General features: G+C 35.3%; 1 protein-coding gene across 1 annotated transcript; it reads left to right on the top strand.

The window, feature by feature from the left end:
• The first annotated feature begins 1,308 nt into the window (after nt 1-1,308).
• On the top strand, nt 1,309-1,671 carry LOC138878084 (uncharacterized mitochondrial protein AtMg00810-like). The gene is made up of 2 exons (XM_070157741.1): nt 1,309-1,548; nt 1,582-1,671. Exons 1-2 carry the CDS (start codon nt 1,309-1,311, stop codon nt 1,669-1,671), a joined length of 330 nt encoding a protein of 109 aa, XP_070013842.1.
• The last annotated feature ends 17,610 nt before the right edge of the window (nt 1,672-19,281 follow it).

The following is a 19,281-nucleotide window of genomic DNA, read 5'->3' as shown; positions in this document are numbered from 1 at the left end:
TTAACTAGATGTCTCAAGTTCGAGCCTTGGGTATGGAAAAATCCTTGATAGGGAGCGCTCCCCCCCCCCCGAATGGGGCCTTACCCAGCGCGAATCCGGATATAGTCGGGCTCCAATGCAGGTACCAACACCGGGTAAGAAACCAAACAAACAGAGCTACACCTAGAGGGAGCAACGAGCATTATTCATTAAAAACCTACGAACAGTCAAAACGGTCAACAACATTGGAGTTTCACCGGAGCAAGGGTCTTCGTTGGAGTTTTGTTCTCCAGCCAGATCTGACAATAGCAAACAAGTATTATATAAAACCCATCAAATGAGGCTTTTGCCTTTTGGCCGAATATGGTAATGAAGGTCTGCAAATAGGAAAATAAGGAAGAAGGAGAAAATGGTGAAAAATGTTTTTAAGTAAGAAATATATATTTTAGGCGGGTGTATTTTACCACTTTGCACGCATCTGGTTGTAGCTTTTTAAGTGGTAAATAATTTTACTTTAAAATAGTTCAGGGGGGTAATAGGACCCCCGAAAGAAAAAAGGTGTGTATTTAGTAATATGGTCATAGGTCGGGGAGAATTTTATGTATTATCCCATAAGGAGACTTTCTCTCATGTAGCTAAGATGGTGACTGTTAGATCTGTGGTAGCTTTGGCTGTAGCATCTAGATGGTATATTTTTCAGATCGATGTACACAATGCTTTTGTTCAAGATGATCTACTTGAAGAAGTGTACATGTACATCCTAGATGGCTTTGCCAGCCAGGGGGAGTTACAGCAGCAGCAGAAGGTTTGCAGGCTTCATAAGTCATTGTATGGGCTTAAACAAGCTTCCAAATAGTGAAACTTGAAGCTTACTAGTGCACTGACTGTCATGGGCTTTGTTCAATCTCACTATGACTATTCTTTGTTCACACATAAGGTAGGTTGTGACCTTGTATTAGCATTGGTATATGTGGATAACCTATTGGTGATTGGAACTAGCTTAGCACTCATTCAACAAGTGAGGAAAGATTTACAAGCTAGGTTTAAGATGAAGGATCTGGGAGAACTGAAATATTTCCTTAATATTGAGTTATCTAGATCAACAACAACAACAACAACAACCCAGTATAATCCCACTTAGTGGGGTCTGGGGAGGGTAGTGTGTACGCAGACCTTACCCCTACCCTAGGGTAGAGAGACTGTTTCCAAATAGACCTCCGACATCCTTCCCTCCAAGAACTTCTCACCTTGCTCTTGGGGAGACTCGAACTCACAACCTCTCGATTGGAAGTGGGGGCTGAGTTATCTAGATCCAAGGAAGGAATTTTGATGAATCAAAAGAAGTATGCACTTGAGCTAGTGTTTGAAATGGGATTAGCAGGCAGTAGAACTGCTGCTACTCCTCTTGAGTTCAATCACAATCTCTCCTCTGTAGAACTAGACAAGTTTTTGCACACTAATGATAACTCAGTTGACAAAGAGCTAGAAGATAGAAGCAGCTACCAAAGGCTGATTGGCAGATTATTATACCTGACTATGACTAGACCTGATATTACCTTTGTAGTTCAGGTACTTAGTTAATACATGCATGCTCTTATGCAGGCTCATATGGATGCAACCATAAGAGTAGTCAGATACATTAATGGCACAGTAGGTCTTGGATTGTTAATGCCAGTAGGTGGAAGCACATAATTGACAGCATTCTGTGACTCAGTTTGGGGAGCATGTGTAGAAACTAGGAAGTCAGTAACAGGCTATATGGTGAAGTTTGTACAAGCTTTGGTGTCCTGGAAACCAAAGAAACAAAATATTATTTCCAGGAGTTCTGCTGAAGCAGAATTCAAGAGCATGGAATCAACTGTGGTTGAGATCATTTGGTTAATTGGGTTGTTTAAAGATCTTAGAGTGAAGGTTAACTTGCATGTGCATCTGTTTTGTGACAGTGAAGCTGCAATTCAGATTGCAGCTCACCCCATTTTTCATGAGAGGACAAAACACTTTGACATTGAGTGTCATTTGGTAAGAGAAAAGATTCAAGAAGGGCAAATACAAACTCAACATATTGGAACCAAGGATTAGTTAGCTGACTTGCTTATAAAAGGCTTGTGCAGACCACAACATGATCATTTGGTAGGCAAGCTGGGAATGATGAACATATTTCATTCCTCAGTTTGAAGGAGAGTGTTGGGGCTATTAGTTACAAGCAGTTACACAGCTGGAAGCTAGTTGTTAATGAGTTGGCATTAGTGTAGGATTAAGTTATCAAGTTAGTTAGTTAGTTAGTTAGTTAGTTAGTCTTGTGTATAAATAAGAAACTTTATTTTAATTTCAGCCTTGTAGCTCAATATTGAATCAGTGAGAATGTATTTCACTTCCTTTGCTCTCTCATCTCATTTCTTCTTCTACTCACCGCCATAGCTGACCTCCATTAACTCTCTCTCTCTCTCTCTCTCTCTCTCTCTCTCTCTCTCATATATATATATATATATATATATATATATATATATATATATATATATATATATATATATATATATATATATATATATATTAGATTAATTAGTATTTTATTTGAATTTATGTTTATAATTTTTTAAATAAAGATAAATTCTTAATATTCATATGTTTAAAAAACAAACAGCCTTAATCATTTAGTATTCAGATCTTAAAACATATCTTAATATTTAGATGTGTATTCAGATTCAGATGTCTTAATGTTAATACACATCTTGATATTCAAATATGTATTCAGATTCAGACGTCTTAATCTTAGAAAAAACAAATGAGGAATTCTTACATTTCCATTCTCGAAGCGTTTTTTTGGGTACGCTCAAGGAAATGCTTCATATATACTTTCGTTAGTCAAAAAAATGTAGTTATGCACGAATGTTTTTCCTAGCATTATCAACATCATGACATTATCATTTACGCCCTTGCATGATTACAATTTGTGATCTGATTAGCAACTTTGAGTTAACCCTTGTCCCCTAGTCCAGATGGAGTCATTATCGAATAGGTCATCTTCACACACACACACACGCCACACCCACCCACCCACACAACACATATATAAGATGACAATTATTGGAGAAAACATATAGTAATAAACAAATGAAGAATAGTTTGTTCATTGAATTTTGTTACTTCTTCCTTTTATCTTTCTTAAGCCGAGAGTCTAACGAAAATACTCTCTATAATTTCTATAGGTAAGAGTAAGGCATGTGTACACACTATCAATCTTGTATTTTTCTACATGGTATCAGAGCACACTGAAGTTACGCTGACCACACGATCAAACATGGCCATAACAACACCCTCAACCTCTTTGTGTCTATCGTCTGCTTCTCTGAACCATATGATTGCCTCTTGTTCAGTTAAGTTGAAACCATCAAACTATTTGATCTGGAGGACACAAATACTCCAGTTGATTCAGGTAATGAAGGTGACAAACTTGATCAAGTAAGGCAAGCTAGACACAAGTAGTTCATCTACTTTTGCTGGTGCTGACAAGACTGTCGACAGAGGTGATGACAACAATAACTGAGAGGAAAACGATATGCTCCTAAGGAGTTGGATCTCTGCTACAATGGCTGAAGAAAGCATGTACCTCATTGTGGGATGTTCAACTGCTAAGGAAATGCGGGAATGTTTGGAGGAAGCATACTATATGCAACCAAGGATAAGGAATTTCAGCTTAAGCAACAATTGTAGAACATCAAGATAGGAACCAAAAAGCTTGATAAATATTTGGAGGAGTTCAAAGGCATATGTGATGGTCTCTCAGCCATACACAAGCCAGTTGCTAGAGGACTTGGTCAAAAGTACAAAAACTTTAGGACTATCATGCTGGGAAAGGCTCCATATCCTACCCTAAACTAGTTTGTCAATGCTCTTAGAGGATTTGACATGAGAGAAAATGAAGAAAAAGTGGCTCAACAAGGCTACAATATGGCTTTTGCTGCTAAAAAAGAAAGAGGTCATGGAGGTTACTCTAATAGAAGAGGAAACTCAAACTTCTCCTTAAGAGGAAGAGGTTTCAGACCCGCAGGACAAGGCAGTAATCAGACTAATCAAGCTACTCAGAACACTGCAAGTTCAAGACAACAACAGGGCAAGGAAAATTGCCAAATATGTGGAAGAAACAATAACACAGCTTTAAAATGCTTTTACAGGTGGGACTATTCCTACCAGGCTACAGAGGATCTGCCACAGGCTATTTCTGCTGTTAATCTGCAGAATACACAGGCTGAAGATGAAGCTATGTATGTTGACTCTGGTGCAAGCAGTCACATAACCAATTCAACAAGTAATCTATCAAACCTTCAACCTTATAATAGTTCTGATAAGATAATAGTTGGGGATGGCTCTAAACTTGACATCACACATATTGGCAATACAACAAAATCTAGACTTAAAGTAAAGAAAATCCTTGTTGTTCCTAAGATTAAGAAGAAACTGTTATTATTTAGTAAGCTTGCTAAGGACAATTCTTGTATACTTGAGTTTGATGAATCTGATTTTGTTGTAAAGGACAAGAGATCGGGGAGACTTCTGGCCAAGGGATCTAAGAAGAATGATCTATATGCACTAGAGGACAATAACTTTTATGCCTTATCTGTATCAAAGGACTGAAAGAATACAGACAGTATTTGGCATGCTAGATTAGGTCACCCTAGCTTAAAGTTTTTAAAGATTCTTAGTAGTAACAAGTGTATTGATGTCAAGTACTAGAATAAAGTTCCTACTATTTGTGTTAGTTGTCAGTTAGGAAAAGGATGTAAACTTCCATTTGAATTGAGAAATAAGATTGAAAAAAGGGCCTTTGTTTAAAATTCATTGTGATCTTTGGGGTCTAGCACCTGTTGAATCATCTCAGCACATGAAATACTATGTAGTATTTGTTGATGATTGTACAAGATATACCTAGTTCTATCTACTAAGAAGGAAATCTGAATTCTATGATATTTTTGTTAAGTTTCAAAAGATGGTTGAGAAACAATTCACAAAGACTATTAAGATTTTTCAGTGTGATGGAGGTGGTGAATTTAATAGCACTGTATTTGTTGAACATCTAGATAACTTTGGTATTGTTAGACATATATCATGCCCTCACACACCTAAGTAGAATGAAGTCTCTGAGAGGAAACATAGACATATAATAGAAATTGGTTTGACTTTGTTGTTTCATGCAAACTTGCCACAGTTTCTTTGGGTAAAAGCCTTCTTGATAGTTGTATTCTTCATTAACAAAATACCTTCATCAGTATTACAAATGGTAACTCCATTCTTTAAGCTCTTTGGAGAGAATCTAGATTATAATAGTTTAAAGGCCTTTGGATGCAAATATTTTCCTTACTTAAAAGGAAAAACAAAATTCTCTCCAAAGACCTATCCTTGTGTGTTTATTGGATACAATAGCCTTCACAAAATCTATAGGTGCAATCATCCACCTACCAAAAGAGTGTTTATCTCAAGACATGTGGCTTTTGATGAGAACACATTGCCTTATGTGCAACCAGATGCACCACTAGACAGGTCAAGAGATTCTACTCACATTGCTACCTTTTATGAGTTTTTCTCCAGGTTGCAGGATACCTAAAGCCCAGATGTGCACTCTTCTAATTCAGGGAAAGTGTTGAATGGATCACCATTAATTGGTGTAGGTGATCAGCCTTCTACTGATGTGAATGCACCATCACCTAGTGATCAGCTCACTCCTGAGTCTCCAGTTGATGCTCCTACTGATGCACCTGATGAGACTGCTGAGCCTACACCTACAACTTATCACAATAATGAGCCTGTTGAATCTCCTTTAGCAGCAGTTCCAACAGGAACAAATGATCTCATGACTGATGAGAGTGAAGAATCAAACAACTCAGCTCAAGATAGTGCACCTTCTGACTCTAATGTATTTTCAGTTTATGATCCACAGGGAATTCAACTTGAAGTTGACTTGTCTCATTGGTTCAATACTGAACCTAATCATGATACACAAGATATACCAATACAAGCTACACCAACTGATGATGCAGAACCAGCAGAGCACATATAAAATGCACAAAGCCATCACATGGTTACACGACAGAAATCAAAATACATGCTAGTGAGACACATGTGTCTGGTAGCAACTAAGGAGCCACAGACTATAAATGAGGTACTTAGCTCACCAGAATGGCTTGCATAGTTGCAAGAGGATAAAATGCACTTCACCAAAACAAGACTTGGATACTGGTGCCTAAACCACCTGGTATGAATATAGTTGGCTCTAGGTGGGTGTTTAAAACTAAGTTAAAGGCTGATGGATCCATTGACAGGTACAAGGAAAGACTAGTTGCCAAGGGGTATTCACAGCTTGAAGGAGTAGACTTTGAAGAAACTTTGAGTCGAGTTGTTAAAGCAACCACTATTAGAGTAGTTCCATCAGTAGCTGTGAGTCTCCACTCGTGTATCAGCCAACTAGATATAAAGAATACATTTTTGCATGGATATCTACAAGAGGAGGTGTATATGAGTCAGCCACCAGGTTTTAAAGATCCTAGACATCTTGACAGTGTGTGCCTTCTAAAGAAAGCATTGTATGGTCTTAAGTAGGCACCTAGAGTCTGGTTTGACAGGTTCAGTTTACACTTGCTCCACCTTAGGTTTAAGTGTAGTAAGGCAGACTCCTCACTTTTTATTATGCATTGTAAAAGAGGCACAATCCTGCTTCTTCTGTATGTTGATGATATAATTGTCACTGGGAGTCACACTGCACTAATTTCATAAATCATTAATGAACTAGGTAAGGAGTTTGCTATGAAGGACCTTGGCCCTTTACACTTCTTCTTAGGGATTGTGGTCACCTACTTTACTGGAGGCATTCATCTGAATCAGAGTAAGTATGTTGCTGAATTACTTGCCAAGACTAGCATGGCATTTGCTAAGCTAATAAGCACACCTTTAGCATAGAAGCATGGTCTATAAGAAGCTATAGATGATCCAGTTGATGCCTCACTATACAGAAGTATTATTGGTAGTCTGCAGTATTTGACTCTCACAAGGCTAGACATAGATCATGCAGTGAATTTAGCAAGTCAATTCATGCAAAGTCCAAACAACACTCATTACCAAGTTGTAAAAAGGATCCTTAAGTATGTGAAGGGCATAATTGAGTATGGTCTAAGAATCTTGTCTCAGTCACCATTCAGGTTATATGGTTTCTCCGATGCAGACTGGGGAGGTATCCTATGACTAGGAGATCAACTATAGACTACAATGTCTACCTAGGAGATAATTGCATATGTTGGACATCCAAGAAGCAACACACAGTGGCAAGGTCTAGTGCAAAAGCTGAGTATAGAGCACTAGCCTCGACAGCAACTGAAATGACATGGATAACCTATATTCACAATGACATTGGGGTTCGTTTAAAAACTACACTAACTTTGTTCTATGATAACTTGAGTGCACTATACTTGACAGTCAATCCAGTAATGCATGCCAGAACAAAACATGTTGAGATGGACTATCATTTTGTTAGAGAAAAGGTTGCTAGTGGTCAGCTTGTCACAAGGTTTGTTAGATTAAAAAACCAACTAGCTGACATTCATACTAAGGCATTGACTAAGCAGATGTTTGCAGTTTTTCGAAGCAAGCTAGGAGTGGTAACTACACCCTTCACTAGCTTGAGGGGAAGTGTTGAAAAAGTTGATCATGATAAGGATAAGCTTGAATGAGATACGGATAGTTAGATTATATTGTAGAGTTTGTACTTAACTCAATATAATAGTCATGCATGTAGTAGAACTCTAAGTCATTAGTAGTAGTTATCACTTAGCATACTTAGCCTAGTTTTTAGTTATTTTGTTACTTGTATAAATTCAGTCACGTATGGCTTTGTAATACATGTGAATACACACGATTCTTCAATACTATTTCCTCTCAATCTTGTGTTTTTCTATACTATGCACGACAACATGCATGGAACCTACTCGAGCTATGCACAACCAACCACTTGGATTCTACCAATGCTCAAAAGGTTAACGGACTCCGATTGACCTGAAATTTGGTGAATTCATTGGACATAACCTAGTGACTAATACTCATGTTTTCCATGACTAACATCTTTTTTTGGCATTTCGGGATCATAAACAGAATGAATGATGATCAGTCGTTTACTTCAACAAAATTAAAATTGATGAAGTACTAAAACAACTTCTGCTTCAACTTTGAGATGCTCTAATGAATTAAACACTACCGAATAAAATCTTAGATTAAGTTAATGTCAGCAAGCTAAGATTAAAAAATTTCTGGTTCAAAAACAAACTAGAGAACATCCTTAGCTAGAGGAACATTAAAATTATTGTCATACTGATTACACAGTATATTATTAATGCACTCTAAGAATATGGACATTTAGGTGTGTGAACACCTAATTTTTGCACTATTTTAACATCTTCTAAAGTTATTAGTGTTTTATTATTTTAATTATTTTTCTCAATTTTTGTGACTTTAATTGCATATTTCCTATAATAAAATACTAAAAAAAAAGGGGGTGTGACAAGGTGCAGCTTTTTGTTAGTGTTTTTATTCCTTAAAATTTATTTTTCTTAAAGACTTTATTACTAGAAAACCAAGTAGGTAAGCCCACAATTTCTAAGCTATATATGTTAACACGTGGCATAAACATATATAAGCTTACAAAATGCAAGTTAAGAGTTTGCTACTATTAACAACACTAATTTTAGTGTACGCGCGTTGCGTGTGTACCCTATCTCAATAAATATAAAAAAAATTAAAATATTACATACATATTATATTATAAATTATGTTTCACAAAAATTTCAAACTTGAAAAGGTAGATGAAAATCAAAAGCTTATATTATGAAAGAAATATTTTTCCCTATTTGCACATTAATTTTTCAAAATTTTCTTTCATTTGAGTGTTACTCGGCCACTAAATACCAAACCACATAAAAAAAACAAAGGAAAAATATAAGCAATTAAAAATAGAAGAGACAAAAGTATTCAAGAAAAATTAAGTCACTTTAGAAGGAGATGCCTGCAAAAGAAGCATGAAGAAGCTTTATAAGTTCTTGTAAAAGTTAATAGAGTAGAAAAATACACGAGCAAAAATTTAGAATCCTCCTTTTAGAAATTTATTCATTATGAGATTCTCTTTGGGAAAATAATACTTTATATAGTTGCTTTACACAATTCAAATAAGGAAGCAAAATATAATTAAAGTCTTACTCCATTTAAATTCCTAAATATGAGGAGTTCTTGAAAGATTCAAATAAGTAAAAAGTTAATAACCAAACTTTTAGCTGATTTAAAAGTTCTAAATATTTAAAAATTCACAAAAGAAAAAGAAAATTGCTTTGAAAAATAAAATTTACATTTGTCAAACAAATAGAATTATAACTAAATTGCTTTAAACTGCCGTAAACCAAGTCCCTAAGCTAAATATTCTATAGTATTGTTCTATAATATATAAATGGTTATTAACTTTGCTCGATGGTCTTGGAGGTAATTATAAATGCATAATGCCCTTCAAAGCATCTAAGATTTGCATTTTTAAGTTTCTTTATCATATTTATGTTTTACGCTAACTACTCTTCAAATATACACAACATTAAGAGTCTTAGGGGAAAAAAATATTTTTATGTGGTAAACCCTTAATTTAAATAAAAATTGGTTCACAAATTTATAATGACAATCATATCTCAATTTAATACGTCCATACACACAAGGAAAATAGTTCAAATATAATTAAAGAAAAATAATTCTAGTTCAAATAAGGAAAGATTTAATAAGTATTGAATTTTTAGTTGATTTCAAAGTACTAAATTTTAGGGGAAAAATTAAATGATAACATTAAAAACTCAAAGCGCTAACTATTAGGAAAATATTAAATGCATATTCCTACATATTAGAAAATTAATTAAATAACTATTTTATCTAGTGTGAACTCTACTTTTAAAGGGTAAAAAAGGCGACGGACATTTCGCTAAGGGCCTTCGTGCTTTTAATATAGTATAGATAGATAAAAGAAAATACAGAAAAGTTAAATTTGCTCCATAATCAAGAAGCGGAGGATTTCCATACTTTTTTTCTTAAAGTTATGTTACTTAATTAAGGAAAGGATTTATAGATTTTAAATTCCTAATCGATTTTAAAGTCCTAAATATAAGACTTTAGTTAAAATAAAGAAATACCAAATTTTGATTTATTTTAAAGTCTTAACTATTAGGAAAATAACAAATGACTATTTTGTCCAGAATAAACTCTACTTTTAAAGGGTGAAAAAAGCGAACGATATTTCGCTTAGGGTCTTCGTGCTTTTAATATAGTATAGATGAATGTGACAAGTGTCTGATCATTGGCCAAGATTCTACGTACCCTAAAACTATCACGAAGGATAGCAACAATATTCAACAACCACCACAATAACAATCCAGTGAAATTCTATAATTGGGTTCTCCACAATAACAATCCAGTGAAACCTCATAATTGGGTTCTACATAGTAGCGAAGTTGGGAATTTCCTCATGAAGAATGTTCAAACTTAAAAGAGGTAAAAAGAAATTCTGACAAAGGGTGTTCAATTTATGTAACTCTAAAACCTAACAGTTTACCTATATACATTAATTTAAGACAAAGGATAGTCAATTGGCCACCATTACCAAAGTGTAGCTTTGCCTGTGATTCTGGAGGAAATAGTATTAAAGAATCGTGTGTATTCACATGTGTTACAAAGCCATAAGTGACTGAATTTATACAAGTCACAAAACAACTAATATGCTAGGTGAAAATTACAACAAATGACCGTTGATATCCAATTTTTCCCTCATATTTTTTAAAATATACATATATACTTCCAAAATAGTGCATATGTATCATCACTTGATTTTTATACATATACAAGTATTTTTCATAATTTTTCTATAACTTTTAAAGGCTTTAAATCAATTTATTCTTGCATTGTTATTGTATAAACATCTAATATTTATCCTTCATATTATTTTTGTGATGATTTAATCATATAAATTCACCATTTTATGCTAAATAGTGTTTAAATATTTTTAGTGCATTTTTAATCATTACATTTGTATTTTTTTGCCTAACTGCACATCTTTGCAATAATAGCCAATATTAGTGTATAATTACATTACTATGCATAAAATGATCTTTTATATTTTTAAAATATTAAATAACTATTTTAAATTATTTTAGTGCACAAAGAGTATTTTTTGATATTCATTTATTATTCTTACAAATTATTTACTAATTAAAATTGGGTATTTAAATAATATCCCTTTTTTAGGCTTATTTCGGACCAATCCCCAGCCCAATTACCTAAAATATACCAGCCCAACACCCCAGCCCAAATCAAATAACCCAATACCAAATACCCAACCGGTAACCCATTTTTTAACCCGACTCAAACCCTTCTTTTAATCTTGGCCGTTTATCTCTCAAGATCAACAGCCCCCATTCACCTCCCCCCTTTAATTAAAACCTATCCTAACCCTAACCCCTCATTCCTCTAAACCCGTACCCTCAAACACTCCTATTCTCTCCTCTAAAAACCTAGCGGTGTCACCCTTAATCCCTTTTGATTCCAACCAGATATGGAATCAATCGGCGATTTTCTTACCTTATTGATTCTTTCTTGCTATTGGCTACTCGTTTATGGCATAACATAATTGCTTGATGATGATAGGCTATAATTATGTATTTTAGTCGCTTATTACATTCAACTGCACTTTAATTGAGTTTGAGCTTTAATTGCTAGTGGCTTGCACTAATTGTATGTTTTATGCCTTGTAGGGGTGATTCCGAGCTATGTAGATGTTATGGAATAAATTCAAGTGATTTGGAACTTTGAAATCTGAGTAAAAGCTCAAAGAATTAAGCCGGGATCATGTTCGGGGGTCAACGGAAGATAGTTAGAACAAACGAAGAATCGAATAGGTATATTGCGCACTGTCTAGTAAAATGCACATAACCTTTTGCTCAGAACACCATTTGGGCTATACAATATATGATTGGAAATCTAACTCAAAGGGATACAACTTTCATGTTTTGCGTTTTTCCAAAGTCCAAACGAAACAGGGTGAAACGTGCGCTTCAATAGCGCGGCCGCGCTCAGGCCGCGCTCGTCAGGCAGAATACTGGGCAATATGCATGGCCACTAGCGCAGTCATGAGTGCGGCCGCGCTAGTCAAACCCGAGAAAAGTGTTTTTTTTCATCTTGGAGAAGGTATAATTATTTGGGTCCGACCCTACTTGGTATATATACATGGAAAAATGGTATTTTGAGTAGGTTGGACATAATTTAGACCTAAGGAGACTAAGGAGACACAACTTTAGGGTTAGACAATACTCTTGGAGGCAAGAACATGCTAGGAGTAAGAAGGAAGATTCAACTATGAGTTTTTTCCCTTCTTCTTCCTATTTTTATTGTTGGTTATAAATTGGAGTATTGCGTTTTCACATACTTTTATGAATAGCTAATTTATTATCTAGGGTTTTGATAGAACCTTTTGTAGGATAAATTCTTGTTATGTTTTTATTAAATTGAGTCGTTGGATTTATCTACTTGTTCAACTACGTGTTTGTTATTGTTGATTGAATGACCATCAATTGACTGTGCCTATTTAGTGTGTAGTGCTCGAGAGAGAGTACATATTTAGGTAGTTGTTGAACAATGTCACTCCTAACTATGTGAGAAATCAATACAGTGGGTTTAAAGGCAGGTTTAGAAATAACAAAGTCTTGATGTGGTCATAATGAGCGGTTAGATAAAGCCAACTAGCGTAGTTCGAGAGAATATGTCTAGTAAATTGTTGTAGCTGCTCGAGAGAGAATTACGACATCTAAAGTGCTCACGATCAGTAGAGAATACATTGGCAAAATTGTAGGGAACATAGCTAGAAGGATTCCGACAATTGGAAAAATCATAACTCTAGACCTCCTTAATTAGTCTCCAACCCTTTGCCTCGTTAGTTGATAATTTTATTGTTATCTAGTATTTTCTAGTTAATTAATTAGAAATATAAATCTCAATATTTATAATTTAGAAAATTGTTCAAATTTGTTTTTTTAGTGATATTAAACAGATATAGCTAAGTCTTAGTTCTCTGTGGGATTCGACTCCAGACTTTTAGACCGGATTATATTTGCAGCGACCGCTTATCCTTTTTAGGACTAGAGTTGGGCGTGATCACTTGCCTAACATGGAAAGCCGATTTTTCTCATTCCGGACCAAATCTGGTTCGAACCTTCACTCCTTTTAATCTATGTTAATTCTTTGTCTCTTTATGGTATGAATCTCTAAGAATTTGTTCGATTTTTCATTTACCCTAAAGCCAGGGTTCAGATCGTTTCAAGATCTGTTATAGTTTTTCTATTTTGTTAAATATTTTCTTTAATATTCTTGTATATCTATCTATGTGCATTTTTATTGTGATTTTCGTTGATATTTCTAACTAATTTTATTTTCTCTAAAATTAGGGCTCAAATCTTTTAAGATCTGTTATGGTTCTTATTTCTGTTAAATATTTTTTCTTCAATGTTTCGTATATCTGTCTATGCGCATTTTATTTTAGTTTTTTTTTATTGTTTCTGACTAATTTTACTTACCCTAACAGTTAGGCTTCCGGTTCTTTGTTTTATTTTTCTTCATTTATTCTGTCTATCTGTTTGTGACTCTTGCCATTAATTACTTCACTTATCCTAAATCTAAGAGTCCTTGATTCCCTAGAGCTGTTTGATTCCCTAAATTACTGTGTTAAAATCCATTTGTTTTACGCGTCCATGTACTATTACTTCTGGCTTACTTTAAATAATGTTCTAAGTTTTCTTTCCTTAATTAGTTGTTATTTCCATGTTTATGTGCTTTAGTCTAATGCTATTTAAACCCCTCCCTTTTTCCCTTTGGACAAGACTCAGAATTCGAGTATTTCTCACTACTAAAACTATATATTGTTATCATTATGCTTTGAATCCTGGCTGGCTGGAAGCCAAGGCCAGAAATCTTCTATTGTTTGTTGTTGTTGATAATCATTACTGCGTTGCTAAACTTCTTTCTATTTCATCTGAACTAGTAAGTTGTTGAAGCTCTTTTTCTACTTTGTTACTCATTCAATATATTACTGCTAATTGATTAGTTACTTTCTATATTCTAGACATGTTTAACTTAGTAGAATTAACTGATGAAACATGTTTAATTGTGTGTAACTTAAGACTGCTATTTGGTTTTGATTATGTTTTGACACTGATTCACCATGTAGACTCATTAGTTTGTTGCTAAGTTTGTTGTCATGTCATTTACTTGATCCTGTGCTCACCATGTTGTATCCTCTTTGTTAATGTTTATTGATAACTAATGTGCCTATTGACTCATGATTGATCTCATATGACTTATTCTAATCTGAATTCTTTATTGCCTTTGTGAAGCATGTTTAGAAATTGGTCTTTATCAACTTGTTAGTTTCAAGTCTGTTTAGTTTCAAAGTGTTTGTCTCTATTTCTGTGTGTGATTTTATCCCTAAGTGTACTTCCAAATCATGTCTTGCACTCTTCTGAATCCTAATTCTTTGCTGGCTCAAAGCCAAAGTAATCTAAGTACTATCCTTTGGCCTTCCTGATGCGAGCACTGCTCCGGGTCCTTATGAGACCCTCGTGAACTCTAACACACCAGGATTTGGTCCATATTTTTCTTGAATTGGTTTTGATCTTTCTACTCTAGTGTGAGCATTGCCCGGGGTTCGTGAAGCCCTTGGGAACTCTGACACACTAGAGAATTGGGCTTGGTATGCTTATCCTTGAAACAAAGGTGAATCAGTCACTGGGGTCACTATGTATACTGGCTTTTTGGAGTTATTGTGGATTAAACGGTCTGGCCTACCCAGATGTTTTTGGGCCTGCTATAGGCTTCTATAGTCTATACACTTTATAATTTATTCATTTGATACTGGTCTATAATAATTAATTGTAATGACAATTGGGGGTTATAATAAAATTTAGAAATGGGCTTATTTGATATTCTGTATAAAATAGGTAGATAACATGCCTATAGGCTTTTCTGCTATTATATGTTAGATAACATGCCCATAGGTTTTATTTTACGCCCAAAAATTGTATGCTGAAAACTTGTCTAAATATTTATGTAGCCATCACATGTTAAATGACCTGCCTATGGGGATTTCATTCTGGCTCAAATAAGTTTTGTGAGTATACTGTCTATTCTGCTTTGCATGATTAGATACCATGTCTATAGGAAGTACAATAATCAAGTTCAACTTGTAGCATATTTAAATCTGCTTCTGTAGAGATCATGGCTATAGGTTTTAGTTATTTGTCACACTCGCTTAGTTAATATGCATATCTTTAGAAATTAATAAGCAGTTTCAATCACCTAAAGTAGAATTCATTCCTATAGGAATAATTATCATTTGTGCCAAATACTAAAATTGGAACTCTGCATAGCGTCTTGCTAAATGCCACTAGAAAGCATGCCCATAGGAGTAACTAAATAATGCTGAGTATTCTTCATTGTTATTATTGTCAACTGCTGAATAAGTCGCCTAAATAACATTTCTATAGGTTCAAACGCTTTAAATTGTAATCAGTAAGCAATTACATAGTCACCTAGAAATTGCTTCTCATAGACTACCAGTATAATTAAAATCCATAATCACATAAAAATCATGTCTATAGGACCTAACAAACTTAACTGTTAAAATTGTCGATATGCCAATCTGTTTGAGTGCATTTGCTGCCTAATGTGTGGAGGCTAAATTGAGCATTTATCTGCTCTTGTATGAAAAGTCCAACTTGTATTGTATGTCGCCTAGTTTTACAATTTTGAGCAACCTAAGTTGAGTCTAGAACCATCCAAAATAGAGGTCCCAATGCCTCCAGGACCATAGGTAAGGGATGGGTAGCACACACATAGGATACGAGTTAGAATTGATTAGATTGCTTTAGGTAAATAACTTAAAGATAGTAATCGGGTAGCAGGAGATGATAGTCTGTGCCCGCTGAATAATATGAGTAACACCCAGCTTGTGGGAGTTACAAAGTATTATTTATGTTGCACGAGGTGATCCTTTAGGCTAAAAAACTTAGGACTCCCCCGCCCCCCACCCCACCCCCATCCCTATTAAATAATTCCCTCGCTTCTTTATTAGACTAATTCACATAATTGAGTTCGGTCGGGACCTACAGTGTGGATCTCGAAAGTGCCTAACACCTTCTTTTCGAGGTAATTTTGAGCCCTTACCCGATCTTTGATGGCGCAAACTGGTTAAACAGAGTTATCTGCAAATAGGTGCCCTAATACACCTTAATCCGTTAGGTGGCAACTCTCTCTTTTAAAACTCTTCCTTAAAAGAGTTATCAATGTCGAAACCCGATTTCGCGAGAAAAAGGGGCACGACAATGACTTAGAGTTCTACTACATGTATGACTATTACATTGAGTTAAGTACAAACTCTACAATGCAATCTAACTATCCTTATCTCGTTCAAGCTTATCTTTATCATGATTAACTTCTTCAACACATAGTATTCTTATAACCTAGAAACGCCAAAAAACAATGTTAGTCATGGTGAGTATTGCTCATAAAGTCCGTCTCTGATGGTTCCACTAATTTTTAGGTCAGCCGAAGTCCGTCAACCAAATTCGAGAAAATCCATATGATATCTATCTTATTAAGTATGAATCGATTTTCTAAATCAATTCTAAGCTATTTGCAGTCGATTTGTGCAGTATCATACAAGCTATAAGCTAGCATTCTACAGAAGATTCTAAAATGTTCTAGCGTCGCATGGTTTTCTCCTCGATTTAACGAAATTTCAATTTGACATCTTGAACATAAGCTTATTTTTAGTAATTAATGATCTTGCAAATGACTTTGCATGGAACCGATCGAGGACGACCCTACGAGCATGCAACAACAACACCGGCCCTAGAAGTTAGATCCAAATCTTTTTGTTGAATATTTATGTGAATCTCTACAAATTATAGGTGCTACACCTTTACTAATTCTTTATATATTTATATTTAATGACAAAATTATTAAATACAATTGAATCCAATAAACAAGGTTGCATCCGATTCTGCCTATGAAGCCATTATTTGCATGCTTGCGCATTCAAAAAAGCTATTTACATTTTTTTATATGAACAAAGAAAAAATCCAAAATGTTACAACTTCACATCAGTATAAGCCTAGAATAACGTAATCATTCTACTATCTCGTCTCGGCTAAAAAGAGAGACGGGCAAAGAGATTATTCAATTGACACTTCCAGTAGATGTTTATTAATAAGAGCTAATTAATTAATCACAGTCTAAATCAATCACATTAATCCCAATAGTAGATTCAGCTAACTAAACTAATCTTCATCTAGAAGTAGCCAAATCTATTAATATATGTACAATGACTAAACCTTTTAGCTATTAATTACAGAAATGTCAAAATCGTGGATTGATACCATGGGCAATACATTAATTGAAGTTAGATTACTAGATAGTCACCTTCATGAAAGCTAAGTTTAGATGATTATTATATATATCCAGTAACAGTTAAAGAAAAACCATAAATTAAGGCGCAATATCTTATCCCATTTCAAGATTGCTTGAATATGTAATGCTTCCATTTGTGTCTTTACATTTACGTAAAGCTTTAACTTGGGTACGTACAAAACTTAATGGGGTAGGTTCATTCACAAGTTGGATGTCCATTTTCCTGCTTAAGTGTTAAAAGTATGAAAGCTTTAAAACTTTATTGTAATAGTCCTGTGCTAATTAATTAAGGTGTATATGGGTGAAATTGGAAAGCCTGATTTCACGATCATTATGTCCTTTCCTTAGGGCCTCGGAGCACAACTCGAGTTTTCGACCTCGAGGGTTATTTATCCCCGGCCTCGGTGCTGCACGAGTCAACAGTTATCATGGATAAATGGGAAGTTCCCTAGGCACGTGGTCCTAACTGACAACACCTACAAGAATAGTATCTAAGTAGCTGTACCAACTACTTTATTTTGTAATAAATACACATGTACTATGTTGGGATTCTCTCCCCCTATATAAAGGGGATCTTTGCTGTTTTTTGGAGACGATATATACTACTCATAATTTCAATACAAGAACATTCTCTACTCTATAGCTTAAACATACTATCTTGATTCCACTACTTACATTTATTGTTTATATTCATTGTGTTCTATTTATTGTTCTTCATTTATTTTTCATTATTGACCATAAAAAGCCTCCATCAAGGCTCTCAAAGTTGTTAGCCCTTCATCGGCCATTCATAGCTCAGCATCGAGCTCGACCTCGAGGCCCCGTATAGTCAGGCTCGAGGCTCCGATTCCCAGTCACTCGGTTTACCTAAACATATTATTCTCAAGTTCTTATCTTATTTTCCTAGTCTCACACTTAGCATTTATTGACTAACAACTAGCAGAAAAATAGATCACGTATTTTTAGAACCACAAATTCAAATCTAATTGTAATTACCATTTTCAAGGTAAACAGTTTGGCGCCCACTGTGGGTTAAAAATAATAGTGATTGTTTTCTTGCTGGTTTACTACATAACGCAAGTTATCTTTCACACTTTTTCTTGTTCAAGGATCTTTGATTTTAGGTTAAAATGTCTAACTCAGTGAACGCACATGAACACAACGGTCTTGAGAACCATGGGAAGAACGGCGTAGCGGTTCTAGGTATTGGTGTATCACCACAAAACCCTAAGAGTACGCCAAAACCGATCCTCGCGGGTACGGTCACACCCGACGACCAACATGTTGACATCGGCACCCACATTAATGGGGATACATGTCGAGAAAGTCAACGGGAAACTAGGGAAAATCCCGCTCAGGAAGAAAGAGGCAGACAACAGAAACGGAGTGGGAAAATCTCAGCACATTGGGGAGACCGATATCCCCCGGGGACCCGTGATCAAACGGGTAAAAGTGTCCGCCGCAACGAAAGGGTCGATTCGAGGCCGCATGCCCGGAGGCATCCTTGCATTTAGCGAGGAAGATTTAGAGACCTTGACTCAACCACATAACGATACGCTGGTAATTGTTTTTCTCTTGAATAACATTCAAATTAAATATGTACTCGTGGATCTTGGTAGCTCAGACAACGTAATCAGGTTGAAGGTGGTAGAGCAGCTCGGACTGCTCAATCAGATCATACCTACCTCCCGATTTCTCAACGGCTTCAACATGGCCGGCGAAGCTACGAAGGGGGAGATCACCCTCCCAATCAACGTGTCCGAGGCAGTTTAGGACGCCAAATTCCAT

The sequence above is a fragment of the Nicotiana sylvestris genome, chromosome 9 (assembly GCF_000393655.2).
Source record: "Nicotiana sylvestris chromosome 9, ASM39365v2, whole genome shotgun sequence".
Classification (NCBI taxonomy): domain Eukaryota; kingdom Viridiplantae; phylum Streptophyta; class Magnoliopsida; order Solanales; family Solanaceae; genus Nicotiana; species Nicotiana sylvestris.
The sequence above is the reverse complement of the archived record's forward strand: the minus strand, read 5'-3'. Positions and strand labels throughout refer to the sequence as shown.

Coding starts and splice junctions, on each gene's coding strand:
- LOC138878084 (XM_070157741.1), top strand. CDS start 1,309: ATGAATCAAAAGAAGTATGCACTTGAGCTAGTGTTTGAAATGGGATTA. Junction 1,549..1,581: donor ATATTACCTTTGTAGTTCAG/GTACTTAGTTAA, acceptor GCTCTTATGCAG/GCTCATATGGATGCAACCAT.